General features: G+C 41.8%; 2 protein-coding genes across 7 annotated transcripts in view; one reads left to right on the top strand and one right to left on the bottom strand.

Moving 5' to 3' along the window:
* The window catches only part of cacna2d3a (calcium channel, voltage-dependent, alpha 2/delta subunit 3a), a 116427-nt gene that overhangs the window by 18198 nt on the left and 70447 nt on the right, over positions 1-27782 (bottom strand). For all 5 annotated transcript variants that reach the window (XR_003832509.1, XM_029435374.1, XM_029435372.1 and 2 more), the window contains 15 exons: positions 25447-25525; positions 21984-22117; positions 17109-17180; positions 16654-16734; positions 15932-16006; positions 14486-14569; positions 14321-14392; positions 13539-13600; positions 13354-13421; positions 12064-12109; positions 11476-11573; positions 11274-11367; positions 10935-11030; positions 10654-10775; positions 9769-9846 (listed from right to left, as the gene is read on the bottom strand). Coding sequence is in view for 4 of the 5 variants with exons in the window: in XM_029435374.1 (XP_029291234.1) it covers positions 9769-9846; positions 10654-10775; positions 10935-11030; positions 11274-11367; positions 11476-11573; positions 12064-12109; positions 13354-13421; positions 13539-13600; positions 14321-14392; positions 14486-14569; positions 15932-16006; positions 16654-16734; positions 17109-17180; positions 21984-22117; positions 25447-25525 (1261 nt within the window). In the remaining variant the exon portion in view is untranslated. The remainder of the gene's footprint in view (positions 1-9768; positions 9847-10653; positions 10776-10934; positions 11031-11273; positions 11368-11475; positions 11574-12063; positions 12110-13353; positions 13422-13538; positions 13601-14320; positions 14393-14485; positions 14570-15931; positions 16007-16653; positions 16735-17108; positions 17181-21983; positions 22118-25446; positions 25526-27782) is intronic.
* On the top strand, positions 1174-26020 carry lrtm1 (leucine rich repeat transmembrane protein 1). 2 transcript variants are annotated; one of them, XR_003832510.1, is made up of 5 exons: positions 1174-1530; positions 3357-3741; positions 3870-4075; positions 5389-8291; positions 25992-26020. XR_003832510.1 is itself a non-coding variant. In XM_029435376.1 (4 exons), the coding sequence occupies exons 1-4, from the start codon at positions 1524-1526 to the stop codon at positions 5904-5906; spliced, it is 1116 nt and encodes a 371-aa protein (XP_029291236.1). In that variant the 5' UTR covers positions 1174-1523; the 3' UTR covers positions 5907-8994. The 2 variants fall into 2 exon arrangements, 1 of the variants encoding a protein (XP_029291236.1); XM_029435376.1 differs by lacking the exon at positions 25992-26020 and having other exon boundaries at positions 5389-8994.

Genomic DNA, 27782 nt, shown 5'->3' on the forward strand with positions numbered 1-27782 from the left:
AATACAAAGGTGTCATCACACATTTGAGGATGTATTTGCCTACATGGGTGCACATGACCACTCAAGTGTGCATACGAGTGTGTATGCGTGTGTGCGCAGGTGCATGACCCTATACATGTATTTATGTTTGTTTTTTTAAAGCATCTTCATGTACGCATTAATTGCTAAAGGCTGATATTTTCACACATTTACCACAATGAATCAACATAGTACAGGCTGGTGATGCATATTGACTTCAATTATTACTGTATATGACATAATGAGAATAATTGTCATGCCCTTCAGCAGAACGGATATAAATATGGATGGACAGGAGGGCAAATACCAGGGAGGGTACTACAGGCCAAGGTCAGCTTGTAAGCTTAATCATAATCATCGTTAAAATGATTTGATCATTAATCCCTTCCTGTCTCCTTCTTTGTCCATTTTTTGATTCTCCTTCAAGCGATGCATGAGGTCATTTAAGCTTAAGCCATTTACATGCAAAAAAGAAAACAACCAAAAAACAACATGTGAATTTACTGCAACAGCTTAATATCTTGCAGTGTGCATGTGTGCATGCGTATGTGTGCATTCGTGCGTTCTGCGTTGCTGTGCTGGGGGCGTGTTCTGCCAGCCCTTCTGCCCACGGCACATGCATAATATCATCAAAGCATGCCACGGCAATGGACATCCTCTGACTGTGTTCACTGTGTGTTGAAGTGTTTTGAGTCTTTTTGTATTTGTACATTCCGCAATCCAGATCTAATTTTGTCTTGTAAAACTCTTGCCAGAGTAATAGGAGGTAACACGAATGTCAGCGTATGTGTGTGCGCGCTGTGATTTAAGAGGAGCAACTGTCCGCTGGGAGATGACACCCCAACACACTCCTCAGTGGATTCAATAGAGGAGCACAAATAAAATAAAATCTAGCAAGAGCAAAATATAAACAAAGGCGGAAAAATACAGAATGAAGAAAATACAAGAGACAGAAAGAGAGGTTGAGAGGAAGTGAGAGCGCTAGAGAGAGAGAGAGAGAGAGAGAGAGAGAGAGAGAGAGAGAGAGAGAGAGAGAGAGCTACAGAGAGAGTGAGAGAGCTAGAGCAAGAGAGAGAGAGAGAGAGCTAGATCGAGAGAGAGCTACAGAGAGAGTGAGAGAGCTAGAGCAAAAGAGAGAGAGAGAGAGAGAGAGAGAGAGAGAGAGAGAGAGAGAGAGAGAGAGAGAGAGAGAGAGAGCTCCTTAACTCCAGTGATTCCCAGACTGGCTGGCAGTAAGCTCTGTGCTCTGATCTGCCCGCTCTGATGGGGTTTCATGCCTGTGCAGGCAGTGTTGGGGATCCTGAGGGCAACACAGGTTTCTGCTGCTGATCTCGGCCTCTCTAATTCCTACGTATTGATCATATCAGCCTGCACAGATGAGAGTCAGGACAGCTAATCTCAACCTACTCACGGCTAATGGATCATCAACCAATAACAGCCACTAGAATCCAAAAAGGGAGCTAAAAGAAGATCGAACGCAAGCGGCCCAAGGACGACTGGCAGATATGAGAGGTAGGAGCTCCATCACTAAGAAGAATGTCAACTTGAATGCATTCGTGTGAGTGTTTGTGTGTGCGTGCATGTGTGTCTGTGTGTTTGTACATTTGCATGGCTAGGTGGGCTGCTATCAGCTGCTGAGTCTAATATGTTGTGTAAACTGTTGTGTAACTGAGTGGTAATGAAGCATGGACTGCTACTTGCTTACAACACTTCCTAAATTAAAACAGTTAAACACACACATGTGTGCACTACAGTCATACTTTTATGTTTAGAGCTGTACATAAGCATTGCCTCTGAGTGTTTCCCATTGCAAATAGGTATTGACATTTAAAGCAGTACTTGCTGTGTGCATTACAAGCTTCTCTGTGTGTACTTCGGGTTGGAGGGACACATCAGAGCAAAGAGCCATTCTCCTGCGTTGACCTCATTTCAGAGCTGCTGTTACATTGCTCCACTGAGCTGATGCCATTTATGTGTGCCCAAGCATTGTATGTATATGAGTTTGTTTATAAGCAAGTGCGCACGTGTTTAAGCCCATGTGATTTAATGCATTCTTGCATACACACACACACTCTAACACTTTCACTAACAAGGATGCAATTAACACAGGGCTTTGCACTACAGCATGCTAAATCTCAAGCCAGCCATATTCTGATTGTTTTTGTTGACGGAAGCGTCATACCGTAATCATAACAGCAACGCTGCCAAGAGCCGCTGTACCAAACTAACACCTGAGATTAGACCCGGGAGTGCCTGCGCTTTTATAAACCTGTAAATCATAATCCACTGCAAAAAGTCCACCAGTCAGGCTAAGACAAAATGATGATTACATGCGGGTAAATGGGACACTGTCACTCTAATTAGAAGACTATGTTACAATAGTGTTTAATCAAAGAATACAGGGGGAGGTGGGAAAGCAGCTTTAGTATTTCCCAAGTGAAACTGCTGAATGCTAAATAGCAGTTTTATGAGATAATTTAAACATTCCTAAATGTGTGTTTGATTATTACAGTTAATATCTGACCAGTGCTCCCTAATATGAATCTAGAAATAAGTTTCAGGTTGGTATGAGACTTACAGCTGCTTCATCACAAAGGTATCATTTAGGCGAAGATAAGACAAAATGAGATAATTCCCATTTGGGAAAACATTAAACAAACCCAATTAGTAACGTGGCTGCCGAAGAACATTGTATGCCTATGGAGATAAACATGATGCAGCTAATCAATGTTCAGGATCTGTAAGTGTAGATTTTGAGCCAGCTACCTTCCCAGGCTTGGGTCTGAGCTCCATTTCAATGAGCCTCGAGCTAGTTCAGCCATTGCTATAAATACTGTTGTTATGTTCCAGAAGGAATGGACATGTGAAGTCATCTCAAAGGGAATCAGACACCCAATATCTGCTGTGTATGGATTTGTGTGTGGGTGTAGTGTGGGTGAGGGGTTATGAGTCTTTGGTGAAGTCACCTCGGGCCACTGTCTAAGGGAGGGTGGGAAGTGTAATACGTTTACTTTCTTGTTTGTTAGACAAAGAACAGCACTATCTTAGCAAACACTAAGTGAACTGCATTGTTTTCTAAATGCTTTATTTTCAAATGCATTGAAATGTCTATTTGTCTGTGAAAAAAGCATGTACTTACTTGAGTGAAGGTGTTCATGATAGCAGTTGAAGACTGGCGTGAATGTGTGCAATTATGTAATAATAGTGTGGGGTTTTGCTGAAAGAGATCGCATCTTATGTCAACCCAGACAATAAAATCCTTTTTTCATATTTAGCTGCAAATACACAAGCATACGTTTAGATGTCAAATCTAATATTACGACCTCCTTTCTCCACAGTGGTACTGGCGTGTGCCCTCCTCTCCCTCCTCTCTTTGTCACATGCCTGTCCAAAGGAGTGTAGCTGCAACAGCAACACCAAAGTAGTTGACTGCCGGGGTCGGGGCCTATATGACATCCCCAGACGACTGCATCCGGACACCCAAGAACTATATCTCCAAGATAACCGTATCAGGGGGCTGGGATCTATGGCATTCCGAGAAATACCACTCGTCCGCATTCTCGATCTATCCAATAACTCTATAACAACTGTTTCGCCGACTGCACTGCTGGGTCTCAGAACTCTACAGCGCCTAAGCCTGGCCTACAACAGCCTGAGAGAGCTCGACAAGCGGTTGCTTGGGCCTATCCGCTCGCTTTCACACCTTGACCTCTCACACAACAGGTTAAGGAACAAAACTGGAAAAGATCAAAATTGTTATTTGTCCTTTGTTGAACAATACACACTGTAAAGTTGATCCCACACAACTCATTGTATCTTATCTTGTTTCCTTGCCATGTCCCTTCCTGCAGCCTGTGGGGTTTGCCTGGAGCCATTGGGGACAGTTTGAGGAACCTTAGCCATCTGGGGCTAGCGCACAACAAGCTAACTCGATTGGACCGATCCCTTTTGGAGGTCCTTACCCAGCTGGAGAGCATCACACTACGAAGCAACCCCTGGAGGTGTGACTGCCAGCTCATAGGCCTCAAACTCTGGCTGGAGACCTACCTCTTTAAAGGTTAGACCACTAGTAGCTCTAGGCACTAGCTGGAGGAATGTCAATAACGTTTCAACATTCAACAACCTCTATGCCTTTCCTGCTGGCCATTATATTAGATTATGGTAATATTACATTATGGTAATACTGACCTTAAACACAAACAAGTATCCTAAAGAGTAGAAATGGCTGGACTATATATTAAAACAATCAGTTTACACAATGAGAGTATTGTAGTGATTAAAATACACTGACTGACCCCAAATGGATATGGATGGTTTATATATTTTGCGCTTGAAGAGGTTGACACAGTGTGTGTGTGTGTGTGTGTGTGTGTGTGTGTATGTGTGTGTGTGTGTGTGTGTGTCGCTGTAGAAGGAATGTAGGTTGGTTTGGCTTTTACACTATTATTAACATCTGATTAGTACTGTGTTTGGGGAGGAGACCGCATCCATGTCTTAGCTGTTTGGATAATGTTATTGTGACTATTTACAACATAAGTACAGTAGAGCCTTTATTGTGACTGTTGATTCACTCACTTTGCCTGACCTAACGCTTAACAGAAAGTACCATGCAGCAATAAGAATAATGTTGTGATGCTGGACACTCTATGCATCAGCGCTTAGGAACTATGCTGCTGATCTCTGCAGCCAGAGATAGTGTATTAAGAGTTAAATGGCCAACTACATTATTTTCCATGCTAGACCAACCCCAGCATGCAACAAAATAACCACTGTACAGTGAAAGCTAGGATGTTGGATTGGCTAGCCCGCCTACATGCCTATGTTACCCTGACACAGCTTTCGTCTTAGATGCTAATTACTGCAAAACAGAACAATGGACCCAGATACAAAGATGTATGCTTATTAGAAAGCCAGTAGTTACTCAGGCAGGCAGAAAGGAAGTGTGTGACATAGCACGTTCGACCTGAATACAGAGAGAGATGAACTATAAAGAGATTTACGGGACAAACAGCCACTGGAATCCCAATTGAATGTTTTCTCTAAAAGACTCGATTCATTTGGCTGCGGAGGTGTTAATCAAATCACGCTTGGTAATATGTTCCATTAAAGTAAGCCATTACACCCTACATCAATAAATGTATCAAGTAATGGGCTGGTACAGGCTCAGCTAAGATGATTATGATTGTGGCCTCCTCTGTAGATACAAGGATGTATGCTTGTATCTCCGCTGCCAAAAAGGAAATGAGCAATTAACAGAAGGTAATGTACTTATAATGCAACTGACTAAAGCGTGCCTCCCTATTCCTTCCTGCCCCTCAATCTGTCGTCTACCATTCTTCTCTGATCTAAATATTTCAATCTGATCCCAAGGTGGAGTGGTGGATGAGGTGCTTTGCTCCCAGCCAGAGGAAATGAAGGGTACAGACCTGCAGAAGGTCCCTTACCAGCTCTTCCACACCTGCATGACGACCAGCTACCATTACCTGTTTGCTAATATACACCACCTGGAGAATGAGAGGCTACTGCGAGGCCACACCCATGGTAACCATGCCCATCCCTCTATCCACGCTGTCCATGTCCCCATGGCAATAGGGGAGGGCTTTGGTGGAGGGGGAGGAGGAGGAGGGGGTTTGCCAGAGTGTGAACCTAAGCAGAGGCATCGGCCTGTCAACTTGCGCCATGCAATTGCCACAGTGATCATCACCGGCGTAGTGTGTGGGATTGTGTTTCTGATGATGCTGGCTGCAGCAGTGTACGGTTGCGCCTACGCCGCTATCATGGCCAAATACCAACGGGAGCTTAAGAAGAACGAGGAGTTGGCAGCAGCGAAGGGGGCAGTTCATGCCAAAGCAGATGAGAAGGAACCACTGGAGAATGCTATCGCCTAGGAGATGATATCTTGAACCCTGGACTTAAAACCTGGGCCTCAACCCTTTAACCTGTGTGTTAGTGCATGTGTGAGAGAAAAGAAGCGAGTGAGATTCTTTAAGTGAGGGTGTGTGTGCGTGTGTGTGTATGTCCACCTCCTTTCTGAGACTTTGGTAGCTAAACTCCACAGGTATTTGACTATGCACTGATGAGAAGAGTATCTTCTGTTGTATGCGGGTTTGAGGGGAAGGCCAAAGAATCCAAAAGGAATCAATTCCATTTTGTCTGAGAAATGCATATCACAGATCGGAACAAATGGCTATATATTTATAATTGTGTAGGTATAATAGTAAAGCTCTGGTATTTAAAAAAAAAAATGGATTTCAGAATTTGTTGTCTTTTGGTTTGTTGTTCATAACTTTGAGTCTGAATTTGAGGTCATTTTGAAAACTCATCGTAGGCAGCTGCTGTCAGTTAAGTTCTGTTCTACGTTGTTTGTATCATTGACGTGAGCGCATGAGAACAAGAGTGAGAGAGTTTGTGTCAGTGTTTCATTTGTGTTTGAGTGTGCGTGTGGAGATGTATACTGTATGCACATATTTATAGAGAATTTAAGAGTCTGTGCCTAATAATATGATATAGTTCTGCAGAGGAAATACAGTGTGTTTTCTTAAAGGATATTTTTCTGACAACTGAAGTGAAGATGGGAAATTCGTTAAAGCAATAATGACACAAACTAAAACGAAAACAACAACAAAACTTGGACTCAGCCTTGTTGTTTTTCTATGACTTTACAGGTTTATGAGCTTGATTTATCATCCTGCTGCACACAGTCGCACACAGTCACACACACAAACTTTTAGATCTAGAGTTTTTCAGATCAGTTGAGTCTTGTTTGTGAGTTAATGCTGATCACATAATGGTAGTCATGTCATTCAGTATGTATTATATAAAATAAAGGGAAACACCTGATTATTATATGTCTACCGGCCACTAATTTGCGAAGGCATGCATCCTTGATTGGAGAAAGTATCTTTAAAATATTCACTTTGGAGTGGATTCTACTGTTTAATTGTACTTCTCTTTGTTTCACAAATGGTTAAGTTTTTTAAATAATAACTCAACTTAATGCTCTATTCTGGAAACCAATTCCCATCTAATGGAGCTATACAACCTTTGGTAAACAGAACACGTCACAGATAGAAAAAACTATTTCTCAAAAAAGCAGGAAAATATCCCTCATTTAAAGTGTTACTGTAGTGATATTGTAATTAGTAGAAATGCAGTTTAATGTCTTGCTGGCACACTGACTTTTTTGGTTAATCAAGTTTCCTTTGAATCATTATTACATCCAAAAACCTGACAAGAGAGAAGCACATACATATTTCTATGAAAATATTGTGGATCATACTTGGTATAAGAGATACATTTGCATCTATGTATGTTCGAATATTGCCCAAACTTCTTTTTTTCCCCCCGCTGGAGTTCAATGGTACTATTACAAGGGATTTATTTTGTATTATATAATGCAACAGCAGCTAAATATTATTCCTGTCTCTTGATTATTTTAATATTTATAAAATATCACAGAGAGGATATTCACGCAATGTTATTAGATTATATTAGAAATGTAGCTTATTGTGTACATTACAGGCAACCATTATTATTATCTATATATCGGTAATTTGCCATCTGCAGTCATTTTAAGCTTTTTCAGTGTAGTGTGTGGGCACATGAATGTACACAGATGCCTTTGGTCTTAACGCCTGACCTGAGATTTGTGGCTCTGTATTTTACGGCAGCAGACTCGCTGCACGTGGCTAAGGATGTGACCACAAAAACTGACATACACACGCGCGCGCACACGCAAACAGACACGCTGGAATACACATGCATGTATGTACGAACACGGTAACATTGTGACTCAAGCGATGTCTGCAGGGGCCATGGTGTGTGATGTCATCAGCCTGTCCTGTTCAGTTAGTGTATTAGCGTATTCACAAGTCTACAGCTCAGTGGAGCGCAGGGCAGTGAAAACTGGCCCTAACCGGCCCACGCTAAATTTGCATTCAAGCCTACATCTCTCCTCCCATCTGACTCTCTTATATAAAATCACCCTTACGAGCATCCCCCGATCTGACAAGCATGATCGTAATTATTGTACATCAGCACCCAGTGTAACAATAGGGTATTCATGAAACCTTGTTACTGATTAGTCATTTGGATTGCTGCTAAACAGGATTTGTGAGAATGATATTATCTTGAAACAATGGTGATCAAGTCAACAATGTCAAATAATACCGTGGGCTGGTGTAAACTGTGGGATGCTTGTGTAGCTCTCTGCTAGAAATCTGATGCATGCTCTATGTGTGTGTGTGTGTGTGTGTGTGTGTGTGTGTGTGTGTGTTTGTGTGTGCGCGCATTGTGGCACCACACAGACTCTCCCATCTCTGTCCTTCTGCTCCAGTGGTTTCCCCCAGGCCAAGAGTACCCACAATGCACTGCTTTCATGTCAACGCATTCAGGCACCGTGAAATAATTTTCTCTTTCTCTGCCCTTTTATTTCTTCTCTTATTTTATCACTGCATTTCCAAAAGATTTTCCTCTTTCTTCAATTTTTCTTTCCTCTGTCCAGATATCTTTCTGTGATTCCCCTACTGGCATCTCTGGCCCTCGTCTGTCGACAAGAGAAACGTACATAGATAATCATCAGCAGAAGCTTTTAATATAAGGCAAATGTTGTGCTCCATATTGGTGCTTGGCACATACGTATGTTGGGCGGAGGAAAAGGATTGAAATACTTCACATACTGTACACAATATTAGAACATAATTACTTGCACATTCAAGATATTTGTACAGGGTACTACAGCTATCAATGTTCAATACAGTAGGACACGACTTCTAAAAATGAGGATGCAGAGGATAAACATAAAGAGTGTTGGCGGCACCTTATGGCAAAGCATAGCTGCCTGAGGAATGCCATCGAGCCCCAAAAACATTGTCTACATAACAGCATATTTTAACCAATTTGTATGTTTGTATTTTGCTCGACGTGTCCGTTTGAAAATCAGAAGCTGTAATAAAGATTTGACATTTTTGCAAACAAGGTGCTTCCAATTGTATTTATGTTAATTACTTGCAAACAAAAATATAAGTATTTCCTAACTTGTCATCCTCATCTGTACTGTACAGTAGCACAGTATTAGTTATAATACACAAAATATGCAAAACGATGAATGGAGGCCATCTTGTGCCTTCTGGGAGAGGTGGATAATGAATGATGTCATATCACAACTTTGATGAAGATAATACCATAACTACCATACATCTATATCTCTATCTTCCCCCAAATGTCCCCATTTCTTCCATTTAACCAAATCGATGGCAAACGGAACAAGCGCCGCACTCCATACTATCAACTTTCTGATTGCAACAGGTTGCATTATAGGGGCGTCACAATGTGGGGCTTCTGAGTCACCAGGACGTGAGATGAGGCCGGCCACAATGAAATCCTCTAGACCACAATATGCCTTAAATAAGCACAGTAAAAGTAATGCGAAAAAAGGCTTTTATGAAGCTGGCTTCTATTAATATACTGTATGTAGGCAATAATACTGTTGGATGCAAACGTCTGTGTCGTGTTGCACTCTCGCCTTCGTATGACGTTAATGCAGGGGCAAGCGCACGGACCAAAAAAAGCAGCACATTCAGTACATGTGGGCAGTGAGTGTTTCAACTCAAAAAGAAGAAAATAAGGAGGGTTAGACAACTGTAGACCGGGAAAACAAATCATACATAGCAGTGTAAGGAGAGAATATTACAGCCTCTGTCAATGTAGAAGTGAGTGTGAGAGAGAAAGAGCCACTCGAGTTCCACTTACCCGCAGCTATGGGTGATTTCCTCTCATCCAGAAGCTGAATGGCAGTGCTGGCCAATACAACGCTCTTGTTTTCTGATCCTAAGCCACACACATAAAAGCACACAGAAACACAACACGCACAGGCACACACACAGAGGTCACATCAAATCACATATCATAATTCCTTGTATGAGTTCTGAACTGACCACAGGGTGATTGGAGAGAGAAACAGTGAACAAAAAATACCACAGAGTACTATTTCATGGCTACAGCTAACTGCCACAGTTCTGCGAGAAAGAGTGCATGCAGGGCAAGTCCGGTGAGTAAATAAGAGGCTCTCAGATCACTTGTATTAGCTGGCACTAATGGAAAGCCTGAGGCTGAGGACAGATGAGAACATATTCTCCCTTTGGAGGAGAAACCATTTCATAGAGACGTAGTTAAACTGCATAGGCGCGAGGTGCCTGTGTGTGTTTTTTGTGAGTGTGTGTCTATATGTGTGTTCTGGCCAAGTCACTATGGAAAGGGCTGAACCTCTTCCTAACGTATCTTATTTCAACCCACAGCAATCAGTCCTGTCCACAAGAACACAGCCCAGAATTAATAAGAGAGGAAGGGGAGGTAGAGATGCATGGCGAGAGAAAATGACCAAATATGGGTGAAAGAGGAAAAAAGGAGATGGAGGAAATGAGCGAGTATTAAGTATTAATTTGCGCATTTGACAAAATGTCAGTATTATAGTGGTGCCAGTCTCACAGTGATTATCAGTTTCATTATATCCCACTAGTAATGCTAACTGTGCGTAAAAAAAACAATTTAAATTAATAACCCACTTATCCCTAAAACATTTGACTTTGTTGGGAGAACTGATTCTTCATATTTAGAACATTTTAATTTACAACTAACCCGAGTTGAAAGGTAGAGAGTAGACGAAGGTACCAGGAACTTGTTCTGCTGCTCTCTTGTACCACAGGGGAAAGTGATCAGCGTTGACCACCCCCTCTTTGTCTTCAGCTGTCAGGAAGTCTCTTGAAGCAGACAGGAAAACAGAGGAGATGAAGATACAGAGGACATAATATATACTCATTGGAATCATAAACAAAGAGGCAATCAACGCATGCACTCCTGAGCTTCTATACGAGTATACACACACATATAGACTGAATACATACACTGTGCATACTTACTGGTTTGTGAGCTCGTCAGGCACCACAAACAGGTTAATTCTGGACAGGCCTGTTCTCGAGCCCAGGTAGGCTATCTCCACACCTTTATCGGAGTTCCTGTGTAGAATGAGAAATAAATACAGTAACCTGCATCTGTGCTCAATCTTAACTTTCTATCAAATAAAACAGAACAGAGGCTTTTATGCAATTCTTAACATTTAATTTCTCCAAATGTCTGTTGCATTATCATTACCACTACTATTTCAGAGAGTAAAGGATTCAGTTTGTGATGAATTTATTAAGAAAAAGGTTGTTTTCGATAAGAAACATGGGAAAGGAAGAGTAGAGTGGGTCACACACTCAGACTTATTGAGCACGAGGCTTGTCCAGTAGGCCTCCAAAGGGGCAGTCACCACGGCGTCAAAGAGAACCTCCTGAATCAGCTCCTTGTCACCTAAAAAGGCATATATTTATTTGTTTCACACAAACCAGCCACAACACATGCACATCCGTATATATTTAAATAATATGAGCAGGGAGTTTGTAGAAGAGTTAAACTAACATTGCAGGTGAGGTTCGTGTCCACTGAGGTAGAGTTTGATTGCCTCTATCTGGGACAGGTAGCGGTGCTCTGGGTGCTCGTCTGTGTTGCAGTAAGTCCTGCAATATAACAAGAATGGACAATAAGGACATTGGTTATACTAACATTTAACACAGTCATAATTGGCACCAGCTATTTGAAAACTGAGCTTCCAGATGATTATCTAGCTAGGATCGTAATCACAGCTAAAGCTCGAACATATAGTCCAGTTGCTTTCAGTTAATTTTGCATTGTACATGATGAATAAAATGTGGAGTAAAACAAAGACAGGTTAGCTCATTTACAAGAATTAAATTGAAAAGCATTTACTGTAATTTATTTAGATGTTGGGTCCTAATCCTGGTGACCACAAGTCATCAAGTGACACAAACCATCAAGTCAAAGTCCTGCAGAGCTGTTATATAACTATTGTATTGCAGTGGGATTGTTGATTTCTTTTATTTTAGAAGTACGGAATATATTTAGGAAATAGTCAAATTACAACGTGACTTGAATAAGTTATGAGGATGATATTAACAGAAACATACAGCATCGTCGATAAACTCTCACCATTCGTCTGCCAGCGCTACATCAGGATGCTCCAAGTCATGAAGTCCTAAAAAAACCCAAGACTTACATACCTCAAAAGCATAGCAAAAGCACTCAATATGAAATCATAATAATAGGGATAGGCATCTACACCTCAAATGCACACAATTTTAAACACACACACCAGCGGTGAAAAATGTGTTTTTTGAATGGATGTGACAGGTCTGATTAGATCAGGAAGAGCCAAGTCATGCTCAGAGGGCTCCGCATGATGGACATGTTTAGAGAAAGACACACACACACACACACACACACACACACACACACACACACACACACACACACACACACACACACACACACACACACACACCATGAATATTAACATACATGAGGCTGGAGATGAAAATAGACACACACACACACACACAGACAGGGGCGGAAATATGCAAGGCTTATCAAGACATGGACACACCTAAGGAGATGCATTGTTGCTAATTAAGCTACCCAACAGTATATAAAGTAGATAGTTTCCTCCATCTCAACCAGCCACAAGGCTGGTCGGCTGCTCACCTCTTCAGATCTGACAGGGGGCCATTCTGCACGAGTACTTTAACTTGAGTAATATTAGAGTGGCTCCATCTATTTTCTGAACATGCCCACCGAAGCTATGACTCCAAGTGTATGGCTGATGACTGCTTCAACAAAACTCTTTCAGTCCTGTGCTTCAGTTCAACTGTTTACTGAAAAAACTTTCATCAAAAAAAAATTAAATATGGCAACAAATAAATAAACAATGAAGTACTATACGCATGTCGAAGAATAGCGTGCTCTCCAGGCTTTATAGCTTTAATTAAATTAACTAACAAGTGCAGGCAACTTGTTATACATTGTAGGCAATCAGAAGCCTAATTGCAGACATTATTAAATCCTAATTAAGCTTTCTGCGGTGGAATTATGGATCTGCTTAACCATAGAAAATTAAATAGTATAAAATATAAAACAAATGTTTCTCTTTTCCACAGTATAAATGGTACATTTTGCTTTTGTATTTTTACCTGAGTAAAATTATGAAAGCAGAATTTTAACTTGTAATGGAGTATTATATCATATACTGTACTATATATTATATGGTATGTGGTATGTGGTATGAGTCCTTTTATTCTTCAGTAAAGTATCTGACAGCTTCCACCACTGCAGCAGAGTAAATAATAGTTGGCTGAGTGCAAAATGGTGACAGAAAAAAAACGATTCAGGAAACTAATTAGTGAAAGTGAGTAAACAGATAATGAAAAGGGAGGTTTTTCCTACCTTCTTCCACTGTGACATTCCCTTTGAAGAAGTACTTTCCGTGGCCTCTGGAAAGAGCTACCCCGAGACTACAAACAAAACAAAAAAAAAAATCCAGTTCTTTGTGTAAAGAAAACTGTGAATACTGATGCTTCAGTCACTCTGAACTTTCTCCTTTCTCACAGGAATGTCTCCAGTTTTCTTACCTGAAAGGAGTCCCCTTGATGTCTGTGTAATAGTAATCATTATGCAACACCAGTACACGTTTCTGAAATAAAAGAGATGTATACATTCCATTATACGCTGCAGTTAACAGTAGGTAGTGTGATGGCAGTTATTTGATGCGATGTCCTGCAGTCTGGCTCCATCTAGTGGTGCAGGGAGTACATGCTGTGGTTGTCACACAATCTGTTACGCTGCAGATGGATGTGTGTCTTTGCGCTGTGTGACTAGTTGGATAAGGGTTGTGAATATGCATCTGTGTGTACATTTGACTGTGTGTGTATGCATTAACATATTGAATGCTTAATAATCAGGCTAATGTATAATGGTCTTTACTAAGCTTTGAAAATGCAAAGTCTCTCCCTCTCTCTCTCTCCCTCTCTCTCCCCCTCTCTCTCTCTCTCTCTCTCTCCCCCTCTCTCTCTCTCTCTCCTCTCTCTCTCTCCTCTCTCTCTCCCCTCTCTCTCCCCCTCTCTCTCTGATAGGAAAGTAGTAAAAGAGAATCATTGGGCTGCTGTCTCTCCAGTACTCAGCAACATGTGCTTGGTGGAGATAAGGGGCTCAAACTCACAGACAGACACACACCCATGCATGCATAGCAAACAAAATCAGAAACAAAATCCCAGAGTCAATCCTGTACATCACTGTGCCAAGTGTGACAACCCCTTGGCAGAATGGATTCTCCCCGCTGGCACACCCTTCGGGACCATCAGAAAAGTGCTTGTTTGTGTGTGTTGTGTGGATTTCTGAATTTTGGAAAGCTCACCCCTTTGTCAACACTCTTCTTCACCTCCATGGAGAAGGTCCCTGTCTTCCTGTTGACCATGGCATTTCTCAGCTAGCAGCACAAAGCACATACCAAATCTCAAACATCATATTTGCATTGAGAACTGGGATGATGCTTAATGTGGATTTACTACAAGTGTCTCACCGTGTCATCCTTATCCTCCCATTCCACCTCAGACAGATCCACACTGCTGTAGTTTGGCTTTTTCCGCTTCTTGCCATCTCCATACTGCACACACAGGCCCATGTAAACACTCATGCATGCACAGGCAGAGATACTAAACACAGTTGAAACACTGATAATTATTTTCACTATCAATTAATCCATTTTTTTACGACATGTTATATTAGTCATTAAAACCACAATTTCCCAGATGCCGAAGGGTAACATTTCTCAAGTTGTTTGTTTTGTTCAAAATCCAGTTAATTTACAATGAGATAAACCAGATCAAATCATCATTTGAGAATCTGGAAAAAAGCAAATAAATGATAAATAAAAATGGACATAAATAATGTATTTTCTGTCAGGACAGGAGGCCGTTAGCTTAGCTTAGCATGACAATTGGAAGCAGGGGAAAACTGTTTACTGAGAACCGTAAAAAATAAGATTAAATAAATAAGTCCGCCTATTGGCACATTGAAAGCTCACTGTTAATTAATTTGTACACAAAATGGTATTGATCGTCTCGTCGTCAATTATTACATTAATGACGTGACGTTTAGAGTCATGTGGCCAAACTTATATTTACGTCACGTTCATTTGTCCATAATTCATAAAGTCAGTTAACCGAATAAAACTCTCCTCTCGGCTCTCCTTCTCTGGCTACTCGTCTGACCCTGTTTGATACGGACATTAAATAAAGACGACAGAGGCCAGAGTGTTGAGTGTATTTTAATGTGTACTGCTATGTGTGTACTTGTGTGAGTCCCCCTCTTCATTCATGTGTCTGTAAGGACAGCCTCCCACTCCTCATTAGATGTTAAACACTGTTCATTAACATCTTTAATTAGACTGCAATTAAACCATCTGTCTGTCTGTCTGTTCATTCCTCCATGTCTGTTCTCCTCTCATCCCTCTATACCTCTCCATTTTCATCTATGTGTTGCACCCCGCTTTGTCCCCCTGCACCTATTCAGGTTCACAAAATCAGGTTCCTTGCTCTCCTCAATATCCCTCCCGCCCCTCCCTCCCTCATCCTCTTGTGAGAGGGAGTGAGTGAGTACAATAGAGTTAATCACAGCCATTTAGAAGCTGTATCTCTGGCTATTCACAGCACAGCGGAGGCCTGGAACACACTCTCCTCATCTACATACCACCACACAGCCAACACACACGCACCGTACGCCGCATAGAGCACCCACACAACTGGGCACTCGTTTTCTATGTCAATCGCCATCATAATGTGACAACGAAATCAGTAATTGACTTGACATGAACTCAAGAGTTAGCATTCCTCAGTCTCCCGTACAAAATAAATGAATACACTTTAACTTCAATCTCTGCGCCCTAGAGGGGATTGTTATGATAATAAGGTTCGTACTCAGTTAACTTGTTACAGAGCATCTGAATGGGGCTGGAGGTAATACTCACAAGTGGTCGTAGATCTGGATGGGTGAGGATGTAGCCGTTGTTGGTGATTGCAAAGGCGTAGCCGTGAATGCCCAGCTAGAAAGGATACACACAAACACACACACACACACACACACACATGCACCAAATGGATGCATGACAAATTGTACCGAATTGAAAATCTGGGCTAATCAAGCTCTTTGTCATTTTTCACTGGCCCTATAATCTTTGTCTTTGTGGTGAAACTCACGGGACTGAACAAAACAAAGAGGGCGGTGTAATGTCTGGAGAAATAATACACTTTCAAATGTCAGAATCTTACACTCAACCAAGCTTCAGGACTACAAGTGAATGAAATCAGCACAGCGGATGTGGCGGGGGACACTATCAGAATGCATTAGTATATAGTGTATAATTTTCCTGTCATTATTGGACTTGAGGAAGGAGCCGTGAATAATCATTGTCAAAGCTTTAAAAAAAACTTTGATTCATCTGCTACTTTGGCATTCAATTACTGCACTGTGGCGTTGGACTGGCATACACGCAGATTAAAAAAAACCCTTTATAGTAACTTGCTTTAGTTTTTTTACTGACTTAGCATTAAGCTGAATTCCAAAGCCCAATCATATGGTTCAAAAGACATGATTCAAAATAAGGGTGTGATGGTGTAGAGGGGTATCTTCTAAAGCCATTGAGATCTATAATTATTTGTAGGAATAATAAAGTGAAGTTAGGAGCAGTACCTTATATTTGGGGATGGTCTTGAGCAGCTCAGAGACAGGCACGTCTGTCCCAACCACTCCTAGCAGGATGCCACGGTTTCTCTGGAAGCACACACGTTACAAATATTCTTAAATTGTGTTTGAAAGGTTAATTAAACAACACGGTCTCTTACAGAACCACAGTTTATGATTATAAAAAAAATCCAATCTAAAATATATATTTAATTAGTGATGCTCTACTATAGCCTAATTTACAGACTCCAATCAAACTGAAATTAGTGTCGATCAAAGAAAAACATAATTAACCATTATTTCACAATTTGTGTCTATTGTCTCAAACCCTAATTCCTTGTAAATTATGCAATACGTAATTGCATAGTTTTTCAATTAAAATAAGCTGTTTGTTGGCCGAAACAAATTGGACAAACATAATGGCGGTGACAGTGAATGTGCTATTGCTCAATGAATGCACTTACAGTCTCATTCTTGGTACTGAACACTGGCATTGCCACTGTGGTCATCAGAACCGGACCTCGACCGTCGTCCAACTGAGTGAGTCATGAGGGAAGAAAAGTGAGAGATAGCAATTGAGAGGGTAAGGAAGGAGAAAGAGAGACAGAGGGAGGGAGAAGAGGGAAGCTAATGATGAAACGTTACACTGTAATTACAAAAGAAACGTAACTACACAGCACATAGGAATCATCTTGCTTAAAGACACTCAGTGTGAGTGATTATCTCAAGCCGCATGACACTCGTTCCTTAAGTAGTAAGTAATTCTGCGGAAGACCTCGTCATATTATCTTCTTGAGGGACCTACAAAACTTTCATGACATGTTTTATTCATGTTTATTATTTGCCTTAAAATGTGTTCAATCACAGCCTTGCCTTTGATGTCTTGCAGAATAAGCTTATCCAAAGGCAGTGCTTCTAGTTTGGATCTGGGTATCTTCCCTCTCTAAAGACTGCTGGAATAATTATGATATTTATCTTTCCAGCGGCTGTCTGTATCTGATGATGGTATCCATTAGAGATGAAAGCTTGACACTGTTATGAAGATACTGGAGGAAGGCTTCCCACTCGGCAAAAAAAATGGCCTGACATTGTCCACTGAGAAATATCAAAAGTGTCTAAATGTCAGTCACTCACGCAGTTTACGTTCAAGTCACCACCAGTAATTGGTCCATTAAAAGCAATATGAATCCCACAACACAATGCACAATTGTGTTAAGTTACAGTAGATGGGGTGGCAAAAAACATAAATCATATTATTACATCAATTAGATCAAAAATTAGATCCCAGCGTAGTGGTTTCTCAGGGAACTATCCTATTTAACCAATCCTCTTAACTGAGCATTACACGCTTCCTGTACATTCTCCTTCCTCCAGCGCTCGCCCCCCATTTACCCCCAGTAATAATAGGTAATGACAGGAAACTGCTAGCATTCATTCTCCCTCAGACACTGAAGAAAGGGAAATTGGTGACCTGAGCTCAGACAGCTGGTAATAGCAATCCAGGACGCAGGATTGCACATCAAAGAGAGAACAAAGCACACCTAAGTACAGCTTCTGTAACAATGGACGGCCTTGCTGCTGGAGAACCGGATCGATCAAAGGACAGGGAAAATGAGCAGGGCCTCATCTAAAAATACAAAATCTATTTCCAGGCTCAGGCCTATTGGATCATATATCACCGCTCTGCAAAGGTATGGACTGACAGTTATTGTGTATGTCCCATGAGCAGTCCTATCAAATGTGTACTGTTTGCACTTTCAACACTTATTTGCTTTAATGCTTTTACTTTCAGTATATGGTTTGATGAAAATCAGGGTTGCCCAGCTGCACTGGGAAATGACATACTGTAATTAAGCAGATAACACGACCAGCCGGCAACTGCATGTGTTGCATTCAAAGCCAACAGCACAGCTACAGAGGATCCTCACTTACCCTACCCAGAGGAGGAAAGACCTTTAAACCTGTGCTTCATTATCTAAACCCGGGAGAGGACAGAGGCACTTCCTTGAACCCTAAATGAGTATCCTCTAACATGACCGTGCCCCAAGTCCCAAAGCGAGTGCTCTGTAACTAGAATTTGACATATCGTACATAACCTGCAACCTCTGATGCAAGGTCAGAACTCAAGACACATTTGGGCCAAATCTGCATCATCATTGCCTTCGTGGCTTTATCTGTATCAGTCAGAGCAAATGGTGTGTGTGTAAGTCCTTTCCCCTGCTGAGGGACGGAGAATGAAAAATAACCTCTGAGGGCTCTAATACACTCACTCCCCGCTGACAAAGTCCCACCCATACCCACACGCTTGCACCCCTCAGAGGGCTCAGGTGCACACACCCTGCCCCGTGTTTGCGGTCTCATAGAACACCTTAGAATCTAGGTTGCTGTGACAAATTGTGTTCTGGTGGACGAGATGACCCTTGTTTCCTTGGAGACCGGGTTTAATGATGTTGGTGTTGTGTAAGCCCTGGAGCCGAAGCCCCCTGTAGGCTCCTGTGGGGAAATGAACACATACTCAAAGGGGGCAGAGCTGGCACGGACCTGGCACGGACCTGGCACATCTATGAAAGCTCTCAATTGCCTCAATCATTCTCAACAATGAGTTTATATTCATTTGTCATGACATTTCGAACAGCTTACTACTTCAATTTGTCATCAAAAGGTAACCACTGCTCGCAGCTTTCCCCAGTATCAATCTTTTCCTTTGAATTCCAGTACAAAAACCCTCTTCTCAACCCCACATCCTTCTTTACATCCTTCACCTTTTCTTTCCAACTTTCTCTTCAAATCTCTTACATTCTTTCTATCACCCTCCCTACACTTGTCCTCAAATATCTACCCCCGACACATTCCTCTCGCCCCCACCTCCCTCCCATCATCCCTGAGCTCCACTGTCAGTTCATCCGACAGACTGGGAAACAAAGCCAAATGAGCCAGAGAATGATGGATGAAGCTGGTAAGACGAAGGAGAGCAGGGAGAGCAGGGAGGGGGAACTGGAGAGGAGGGAAAAGCACAGGTGGGGGGAGGGGGTGGGGGGAGACAGAGGAAGAAAGGGGAGAAGCTAGAAAGATTATTGGGTCGCACTGAGAGGGATGGAGAGGAGAGGAAAAAGATAGGATGAAGGGTACATCTGGAAAGATGATACACATCAGCCCTGGAACATAAATACCAGATGCTCATCACTTTCCTATCACTAAGCCAATCCCAGGAGTTTTGCTAACTTCTTATCAGACACTATCACCATGCAGGGTGTGTGTGTGTGTCTTTCTGTCACTGTCGGTTTTACTGTGTGTTGTGCTCGCTCCCAGCACCCAGGCCAGAGCTGCGCTGGGATGATTACATGCAAAGAAGTTATTGCAGTGCAGATTCCTCGCTAATCCCAATTATCATGTCTGACAATGTGATATCTATTTCGGTTTTCTGCTGAGCCGCTTCTATGTCAATAAGCTTGGATCTATAACACTAACAGTTCTATGTCAGACATATGGCCTGCCAGCTGTCTAATGGGACTGCTCTGTGCTCAGCTCATGTTGATGGGGGGGCAGAGCACCGTTCTGATCCACCATCATCATTGTTATAATTACAGAGCTGCTTATCTCAACCCACATATGTTTCATAAAACACCGAAAAATAAAACACTGAAAACGATAAAAAGGCATCAGAACAGATCATCCCACCAGTCATTATAGGCTATTGGATTTTCACCCACAAGATGACAAAACAGCTTATTCTGGAGAATTCTACCAAAACAAATAACACAGGCAATCTTGTTTTCACACCAAAATCACAAAAGGCACAAGAGCAAAAACGTAGCCTCACATTTACACATATGGTCACACTGCCAGCCCCGGAGACACTGGCAAAGCACGGCCAACACAGCATCACCAATGATGAATGAGTGTGAGCGTGTGCACAGACATGTGCGTGTGCTTCATCAGACGTGCAGAAGAGAGCGATCAACTGAACCTTTGACAACCACGATGCATGGTTTGAATCAGGAGGTTTGAAGAGCGACATACGACACTGACACACAAGAAAATGCCATGAGTCAGTATGGTAGTTAGTTCACCCAAATTATGCTGTCATCTCGAAGAGATTGGAGTCCAAAACGCACATGCACATGAAATGCCCATGAACACACACCAGGCCTCAACACAGCACAATACAGCGATGACCTCAAATCAGATTTGTTTTACCTTTTGAGCTTGGGGGAGCTAAAGAGAACAGATTAAGGAGGAGGGGAGGAGAGAAAGGGTCATCAGTTTGTGGATAAGTGTCAGAAAGCCTTTCAGTGCAGTTTCTACTGAAAGGAGTGCCAGCATCTGTGGGTGCGTAAAATCAACTGGCATTGACTTTGACTGCAACTTTAAAAACAGTGACTGTGTCAAGAGAGGACAGCTTTATGGCTGGAAGGGTCACAGCAGAGGAAACAACACTTAAGCTGTTAGTGTTGAGTCAGTGTTGGGTGAATGTTCTGTGACTGTGATACATGGATGGGGATAATGAGGGCAAAGAGAGGGAAATAAGCAGAGGACGACAGAAAAAGGTAAAAGGAATATGAAGAGGATCGCACAGAGAACAAATCCATTTTCATGCAGTGTTGATAGCCTGTGCGTTTTTCTGCTTGAGGGCACTTGCCTTTGTCTTCTTACATTTTTGAAGCTCTCTCTCACAATCCATTCAGAAATAGTGGAGGACAAATGGCTGCTATTCACTCTTTATGGCCAAGCACAATAACTAATGGAAAAGAAGCATTGTGCATGCATGTGTGTATATTATGGTTTATCCTTTGGGGTGTTTTAGGAATGATAATGTCTGTGCCAGAAATCTATAAAGCATGTACAGGGGATTTAGCAATGCATGTGACTATATGAGTTTAAATATTATAGTGAAAATAAGCTGCACGTGTTCGGTCAGCGCATGAGGTTGAGAGATCAGAGACTAACTCACCAATGTGCCCAAGTATGTTCTACTCATGCTGCACAACTCCCCAACACACACAGGAGGCTCATTGACTTAATGGTTCCATCTGCTGCTCACACACACTTTCACACACTCAGTCTGAGACGTACAAAGGCAAAACACAGTGTCAGGCCTCTGCTTGCATTTTATCACTACTATTCTCCTTTGGATTATATAAGTCATCGATCCTGATCATACAAATGTACTTTTTTGTGCATTACGGATTACATTTTCTTTCATAGAGTAAGTTGAAATCTGTGAATCGATCACAGACAGTTCTGGGCCCGCAACCCAGTGAAGGAGGGTGTGCGGCAAGCAAGGACTGTGGGAACTGGTACTGTCCAGTACCATGAGAGAGATGACATAATCAACTCACAGTGTTGTCGACGTAGGCCTCGGTCCACACCGTGTCGTGCTCCCGATCGATCACCTTGGGACGACTCAGCACGTGAAGATACTCCATCACATTCTCTTGAACATCTGCCAATGTGGAAATCTGAGTGAAGTAGCCTGTTTGGCAGAGAGAAGGAGAGGAAGAGAGAAATGATGATGAATCATTTAACTTGGATGTTTGCGAATAATGGAGGTTCAATCTGAGTATGTATGTATGTATGTATATGTATAGTCTCTGTGGCTCCAGAAAAGAGCGGCAATATTGAGTGTGTCACACTCAATATCAAAAGCAGAGAAACTACATCTGGAATACAGTACGGAAGGTAGCAGATATTTGCTTTATGAAGCAGACGGACACCTGGATGAGTAATAGCTGAAGAATTCCCTGCAGTGATGTGCGAGTGAGAGCAAACCAGCATGGGTTTGTGAATGTGCAAGTGGTATGCAAATGCAATGGGAAAACTATCGATGCGATGCCATTTCCTACTGCTGGTAATGCCTCCATTATGATGCTAATGTACATGTGCAGGAGGGAATATATGTTATCTTAGCAGGGGGGGCAGATTTGAGGAGAAGAAGAGAGGGAATCAGGACAACAGTAAGACAGAGGGAGAGAGAGGACACAGCGAGGAAGGGAGAAGAGAAAGATCACCACATTTCCACACATCTATAAAAACAGCAGAGATCACCGTGAGGCAGTCAAGGAGAAAATCATAGCTGGAGGAAATAGATTTTGGGGTCAGTGTTCCCTGGCAACAACCTTTACTCCACAGGGAGAACACAGATACAATACATAGATCCATGGAAGGATGCCACCAAATAACTAAGGATAGGACCTATCACTGATAATCCAATTTCAAATCTGCAACTACACAAAAAACACTGGAAGCATTAACGCCACATGATTACTACAATTACTATAGCAACAAGAATGCACTTGCCCCCGAACTTGACCTGGAAGTGAACCGTGACAGATTCCTCCTTTTCATCCTCAGAGACTTTTGAATCCAGCTATTATTCCAGCAGACAGTACAATGACAACACACACATACAGACTCACATCGCACACAAAGCAAGCTGCCTCAGTCTAACTGCATCGTTCATCACAGTGGTGAGTGAAGAATGACTGCTCCCTCCGGAAGGCTGAGGGCAACCTTCAGACTGAGCCACCGGAGCCAGTGAGATGAACCGGGGGAGAAAAAATGAATGCTCCCCGCTTCCAGTGACACGGTACACCTGTCGTACACACAGGACAGGACAGCCACTGCATGGTCTGGTCAGGATAAGGGCATAAATATATTTTTGAAGGACCTTGGTTTGAGTGTAATGTAAGCAAAAATATACAACAAGGTGTCCTGATGCATGACAGTAATGGATGGGGTGCAGGTAAAAGATGTCATGATGTGAGGCAGAGCTACATTACAAATATGTAGATACCCTTTAAACATTAAATTCCAAAACCATGGGCATTAAAGAGGAACTCCACACTTATTATTATTGTTTACACATAATCACATAGATTTTAGTTGCGTTAATACAGGTTGTTTTTCCAACAACACATATATATATATATTATGTGTATGTGTCTGCTTGGCTTTGAAATAAAATCTGTGGCCTGTCTTCAATCGTGACATAATAAGCAAAACTCTAAAGCATATTCTGTAAATTGAAGTATAAAAAGTGGGACACTGCTGGCTTACCGTAGTCCCAGTTAGTTAGTGGCTCTCATACATGGCTGCTGGTGACATTAGCAAGCCTTCACAAGGGCTTATTATTTCTCTTCTGTGTCAGTAAAGACAACATATGGGCTTGCTGATAACTGTGCTATTTCCGGGGCTCAACAAGACACATAGGGTTGGCGAACAGTACGGTAACTTAACCATGCCACTTCCCAAAGACAGATACACACACACACAATTGGAACTTATTGTCTTAAACATCATGTGGCATTAAGATGTCTTCTAATTGAACATAAGGGGCCTAGCCCAGACAATATGTACATAAACGTACTGTATGTGGACTGGGGTGTCCGTCATACCTTTAACCATATAGTATAGTGTGTGTTTGATTTTAGTTTTTGATTGGCATAGAAAATTAATCAATGGAATACACTGTATTCAACATACAAGTGCGTGGAGGAATATTTTTTACTTCGCGAAGTACAGCAGAGGAGGGAATGTGAATGGCAGTATGTGTGCCATTCAGTACCTCCGCGGACCCCCTGTTGAAGACCCCTGACCTAAATGATCTAAAACCAAGTGGTTATTAAAACAAGATGAAAACCAGAGTGGACCTGAGTCAAGTGAGCAACACAGTGTGGAACAACGCCGGACGGTTAGTCAAGCTCATTTGGGTTTCGGGCAAGATCTGCATTGTTTTCTTGTTGATAGGCAACCAAACACATTTCTCATATGTATATGTTATACATTACACATATATATGATAGTAGCTGGTAGAGCTATAATAAGGCTTAGCGGTTATTAAATCCCCTAGACCTAAAATTATATTAACAGTACTGCTTATGTCTTGACACTTAGCATTTCCATAATCACAGTCTTCAGTGACAGGGCAGACAGCATAACACTTTACCTGACTTTCATCTGCAAAACTATTGAAGAAGTAAAAACACATTTTCTGCTGTAGTTTTGAAGAGAGATGTTGTGCCCACAGAGGAGAGCGAGGGCTGTTCTGCACAGCTCCTGCAGGCTGGAGAGGATGTCACTGTCACCAGTCTGAATCACCATGCGGCATTCACACACGTACGTATACACACACAGACACACACACACACGCAGGTCTCATCATCACCACTAACACCCTCAAACTGTCTGGATGGGTTCTCTGATATCACTTCTAAGCTAAACTGGATGGATGGATGGTGGATGCCCTTGTCCTCTTATGGACACACAGACACAGACACACAGACACACAGACACACACACACACACACACACACACACACACACACACACACACAGTGAAAACACATGCACACCCCTTGTGTGACCTATGGCTTGCCCGTCTTATCTACAGCAGCCTGAGGAAATGGAGCCAGACTGTCTCTGTCACCCACCTCCGAGCTAAATATAGAAGCTGAAGGAAAGTGTTCTCCGCACCGAGACAACCATGACCACACACAAAGCAACTGGAAAGTGGTGTACCGTCAAGATAGTTTGGACTTTAGGCTTAGAGGAATATGTAATGTGACATATCTTGTTTGTGCAACCGGAACCAGCTGCCTTGCTGTCACATACACCTGCTTATACTGATGAGCACTGACAAACACATGTGTATGCAACTACATGCACGCACACAGAAACATACGCCAAACACCCTAAACAAATCCTGAGCTCCTAATGTATTCATTTTCGCCCGGCTGACGGCAGCATGAAGCAACTTGAAGCAAAGACAGATTACAAGTAGAAAAATGTGTTGTAAGATCCCACCTTTGTTAGCACATGCCATCCATTTCAGATTATCTGCGAAGGCTGACTCCCGACCAATCAGGTATGGGAATATGCGGACCTGCGGAGAGAAAGCAGATAGCTTCCGTCAGTCATTTTAATCACATTTTGATAGGGCCCACCACACCACCATATAGAAGATAACACTGTCAAAGCCCGGCAAAAGGCTCATTCTTTATCTGCCAGTGAGTAGCAGGCCCTTTGTCCTTGTTTAATAGAGTCCATTATGAACTCATGGAAGAGTTTTTTTCTTTTCAGATTTTATTTAAAATGTAAATATGTTTTTATCAACTCAAGAAACTAAACAATTCAGGATTAACAGAAGCAGTTTTCAAAATAAGATAAGTGTATCAAGAATCTGCAATTAGAATAAATGCAAACGAGTAACCATGAAGTCAATATTTTGAGTTTAAAAAGCCAAATCCAAGCTTTATGTGTTCAATCCAGAGTCTTCTAAACTCTCTGCTGCCAAACCTATTTTTGCCCGGCAGTGCTCAGTTGGCTTTAGCAGCAAGTGTAGTTGGCAGGTGTGTGTGTGTGTGTGTGTGTGTGTGTGTGTGTGTGTGTGTGTGTGTGTGTGTGTGTGTGTGAAGAGCATGTTGCCAGATTGGACCAGATGCAAGCCTCTGGGGGCACAGCTGCCATAGCTCCCATGCCTGCCTTTTTCACTGCCTCCCTTCACCCTGACAGCATGTGTCTGTTTGTGCTTGTGTGTGTATGCGTATGTATGTTTGTGCAGACACACACATGTGGGTGCATGTGTGTCTTTATCTGATTTTGGGTGACTGCTCCCAACAGAAGGGTCTGAAAATTGCAAACACATATTTCTTGTTGAAATGGCATTTCCTTTTTGAGGAAAAAATACTTTGCTATGTAATTAGATTTATTTTATTGTCACTGCAGTGTGTAATACATGTACTCCTTACACATTCAATAATGATTATAAGAGCTTTAGCTGACAAAGACATAAACCACAGACAGCTCCTTTGTGAATAAGTACAGTTGTCATTTTAAACCAGCCCTAATTATCTAAATCATCCCCTATTCACAATAACCCCAGCCTTTTGAAAGGCATTGCCAGAGTGACAGGAAAACACAACACAGCTGATATGATCATAATCGCTCCATGTAGGACTACGGGTAAGAGCTGTCACAGTGGAATCTTTCTGTTTGTCGTAATGCGTTTTCTTTCACTGGTAGCCAGGACGGAGGTCAAACTACAGCATGCTGGTTATTAAATATGGAAGAGGTTTACAGCTGTGTTAAGTACGGTGGAGATAGCATGCAATCTTCAACCTACGTGACTGCACACATTTTACATAGGCAGGAATGAGGTTTCTTCCATTTTTCCCGCTTTAATTATGGGGTTTCTTTTAGGAAGTTTTTCCTTGTGCGATGCGAGAGTCTAAGGACAGAGGGTGTCGTATCCTGTACAGTCTGTAAAGCACACTGAGACAAATGTGTAATTTGTGATATTGGGCTATATAAATACATCTGATTTGATTTATTTATCCATGCACACACAGACACTATGCAAACATATTTTTGTTCACGCTCCTACATTATGTATTCAGCACCCAATAAGTTATTAATTTATTTTCCATTGTAAATATTCACATAAACGTTTGCAAATGTCCAGAACACACAGTTCTGGACATTAAATGTACAAAGTAATAGCAGGCTAATTGTTGTGATGTTCATGGTTTCATACAATATGTAGCAATCTAGGACCAGACAGGCCTACTGATGGTTATAAAACCCCAGCTGATTTCAAATCTAGGTCATCTTTAACCTGCAACCAAAACCACATCCATGAAGGTACAAAGTGACGATTCCTGAAATGTATTTGGTTTGAATGTGAGCACCGTCCGCTGAGGTTGATGATTGTTGTAATTAGGTCATGGTGAAAGATCCGTTTTGGATAAATAGATTTATATATTATGACAATGTACTTCCACAGTGGTACGTACACAAGGCTGTCAGGCTTTCACACATTAGCTAATCACAAGACCCTGATAAGCTTGTGCCACACTTTCTAAAAATAGCAGCTGGATTTATTTCTCGTTCACTGACGCATCTTATTAATCTATCTTATGCCTTTAATGAAATTCCTTATCTCGTATCCGCTTTTGTTCTACTATTACTAAAAGCAGGGGATCCAACACTTCTAAATAATTACAGGACCAACTCTAATCAGTCTTAGTGAAGATTTAGGAATTTCTCATTTCTAATGACTTTCTAATCTTTTGCTTCATAATATTTGTATCTGAAATTCAATCTAATATTTTTCAGACTGACTTTAGGAGAGCAGGTGTAGC

The sequence above is a fragment of the Cottoperca gobio genome, chromosome 7 (genome assembly GCF_900634415.1).
Source record: "Cottoperca gobio chromosome 7, fCotGob3.1, whole genome shotgun sequence".
Taxonomy (NCBI): Eukaryota; Metazoa; Chordata; class Actinopteri; order Perciformes; family Bovichtidae; genus Cottoperca; species Cottoperca gobio.

Coding starts and splice junctions, on each gene's coding strand:
- lrtm1 (XM_029435376.1), top strand. Junction 3,742..3,869: donor CTTGACCTCTCACACAACAG/GTTAAGGAACAA, acceptor CCCTTCCTGCAG/CCTGTGGGGTTTGCCTGGAG. Junction 4,076..5,388: donor GGAGACCTACCTCTTTAAAG/GTTAGACCACTA, acceptor TCTGATCCCAAG/GTGGAGTGGTGGATGAGGTG.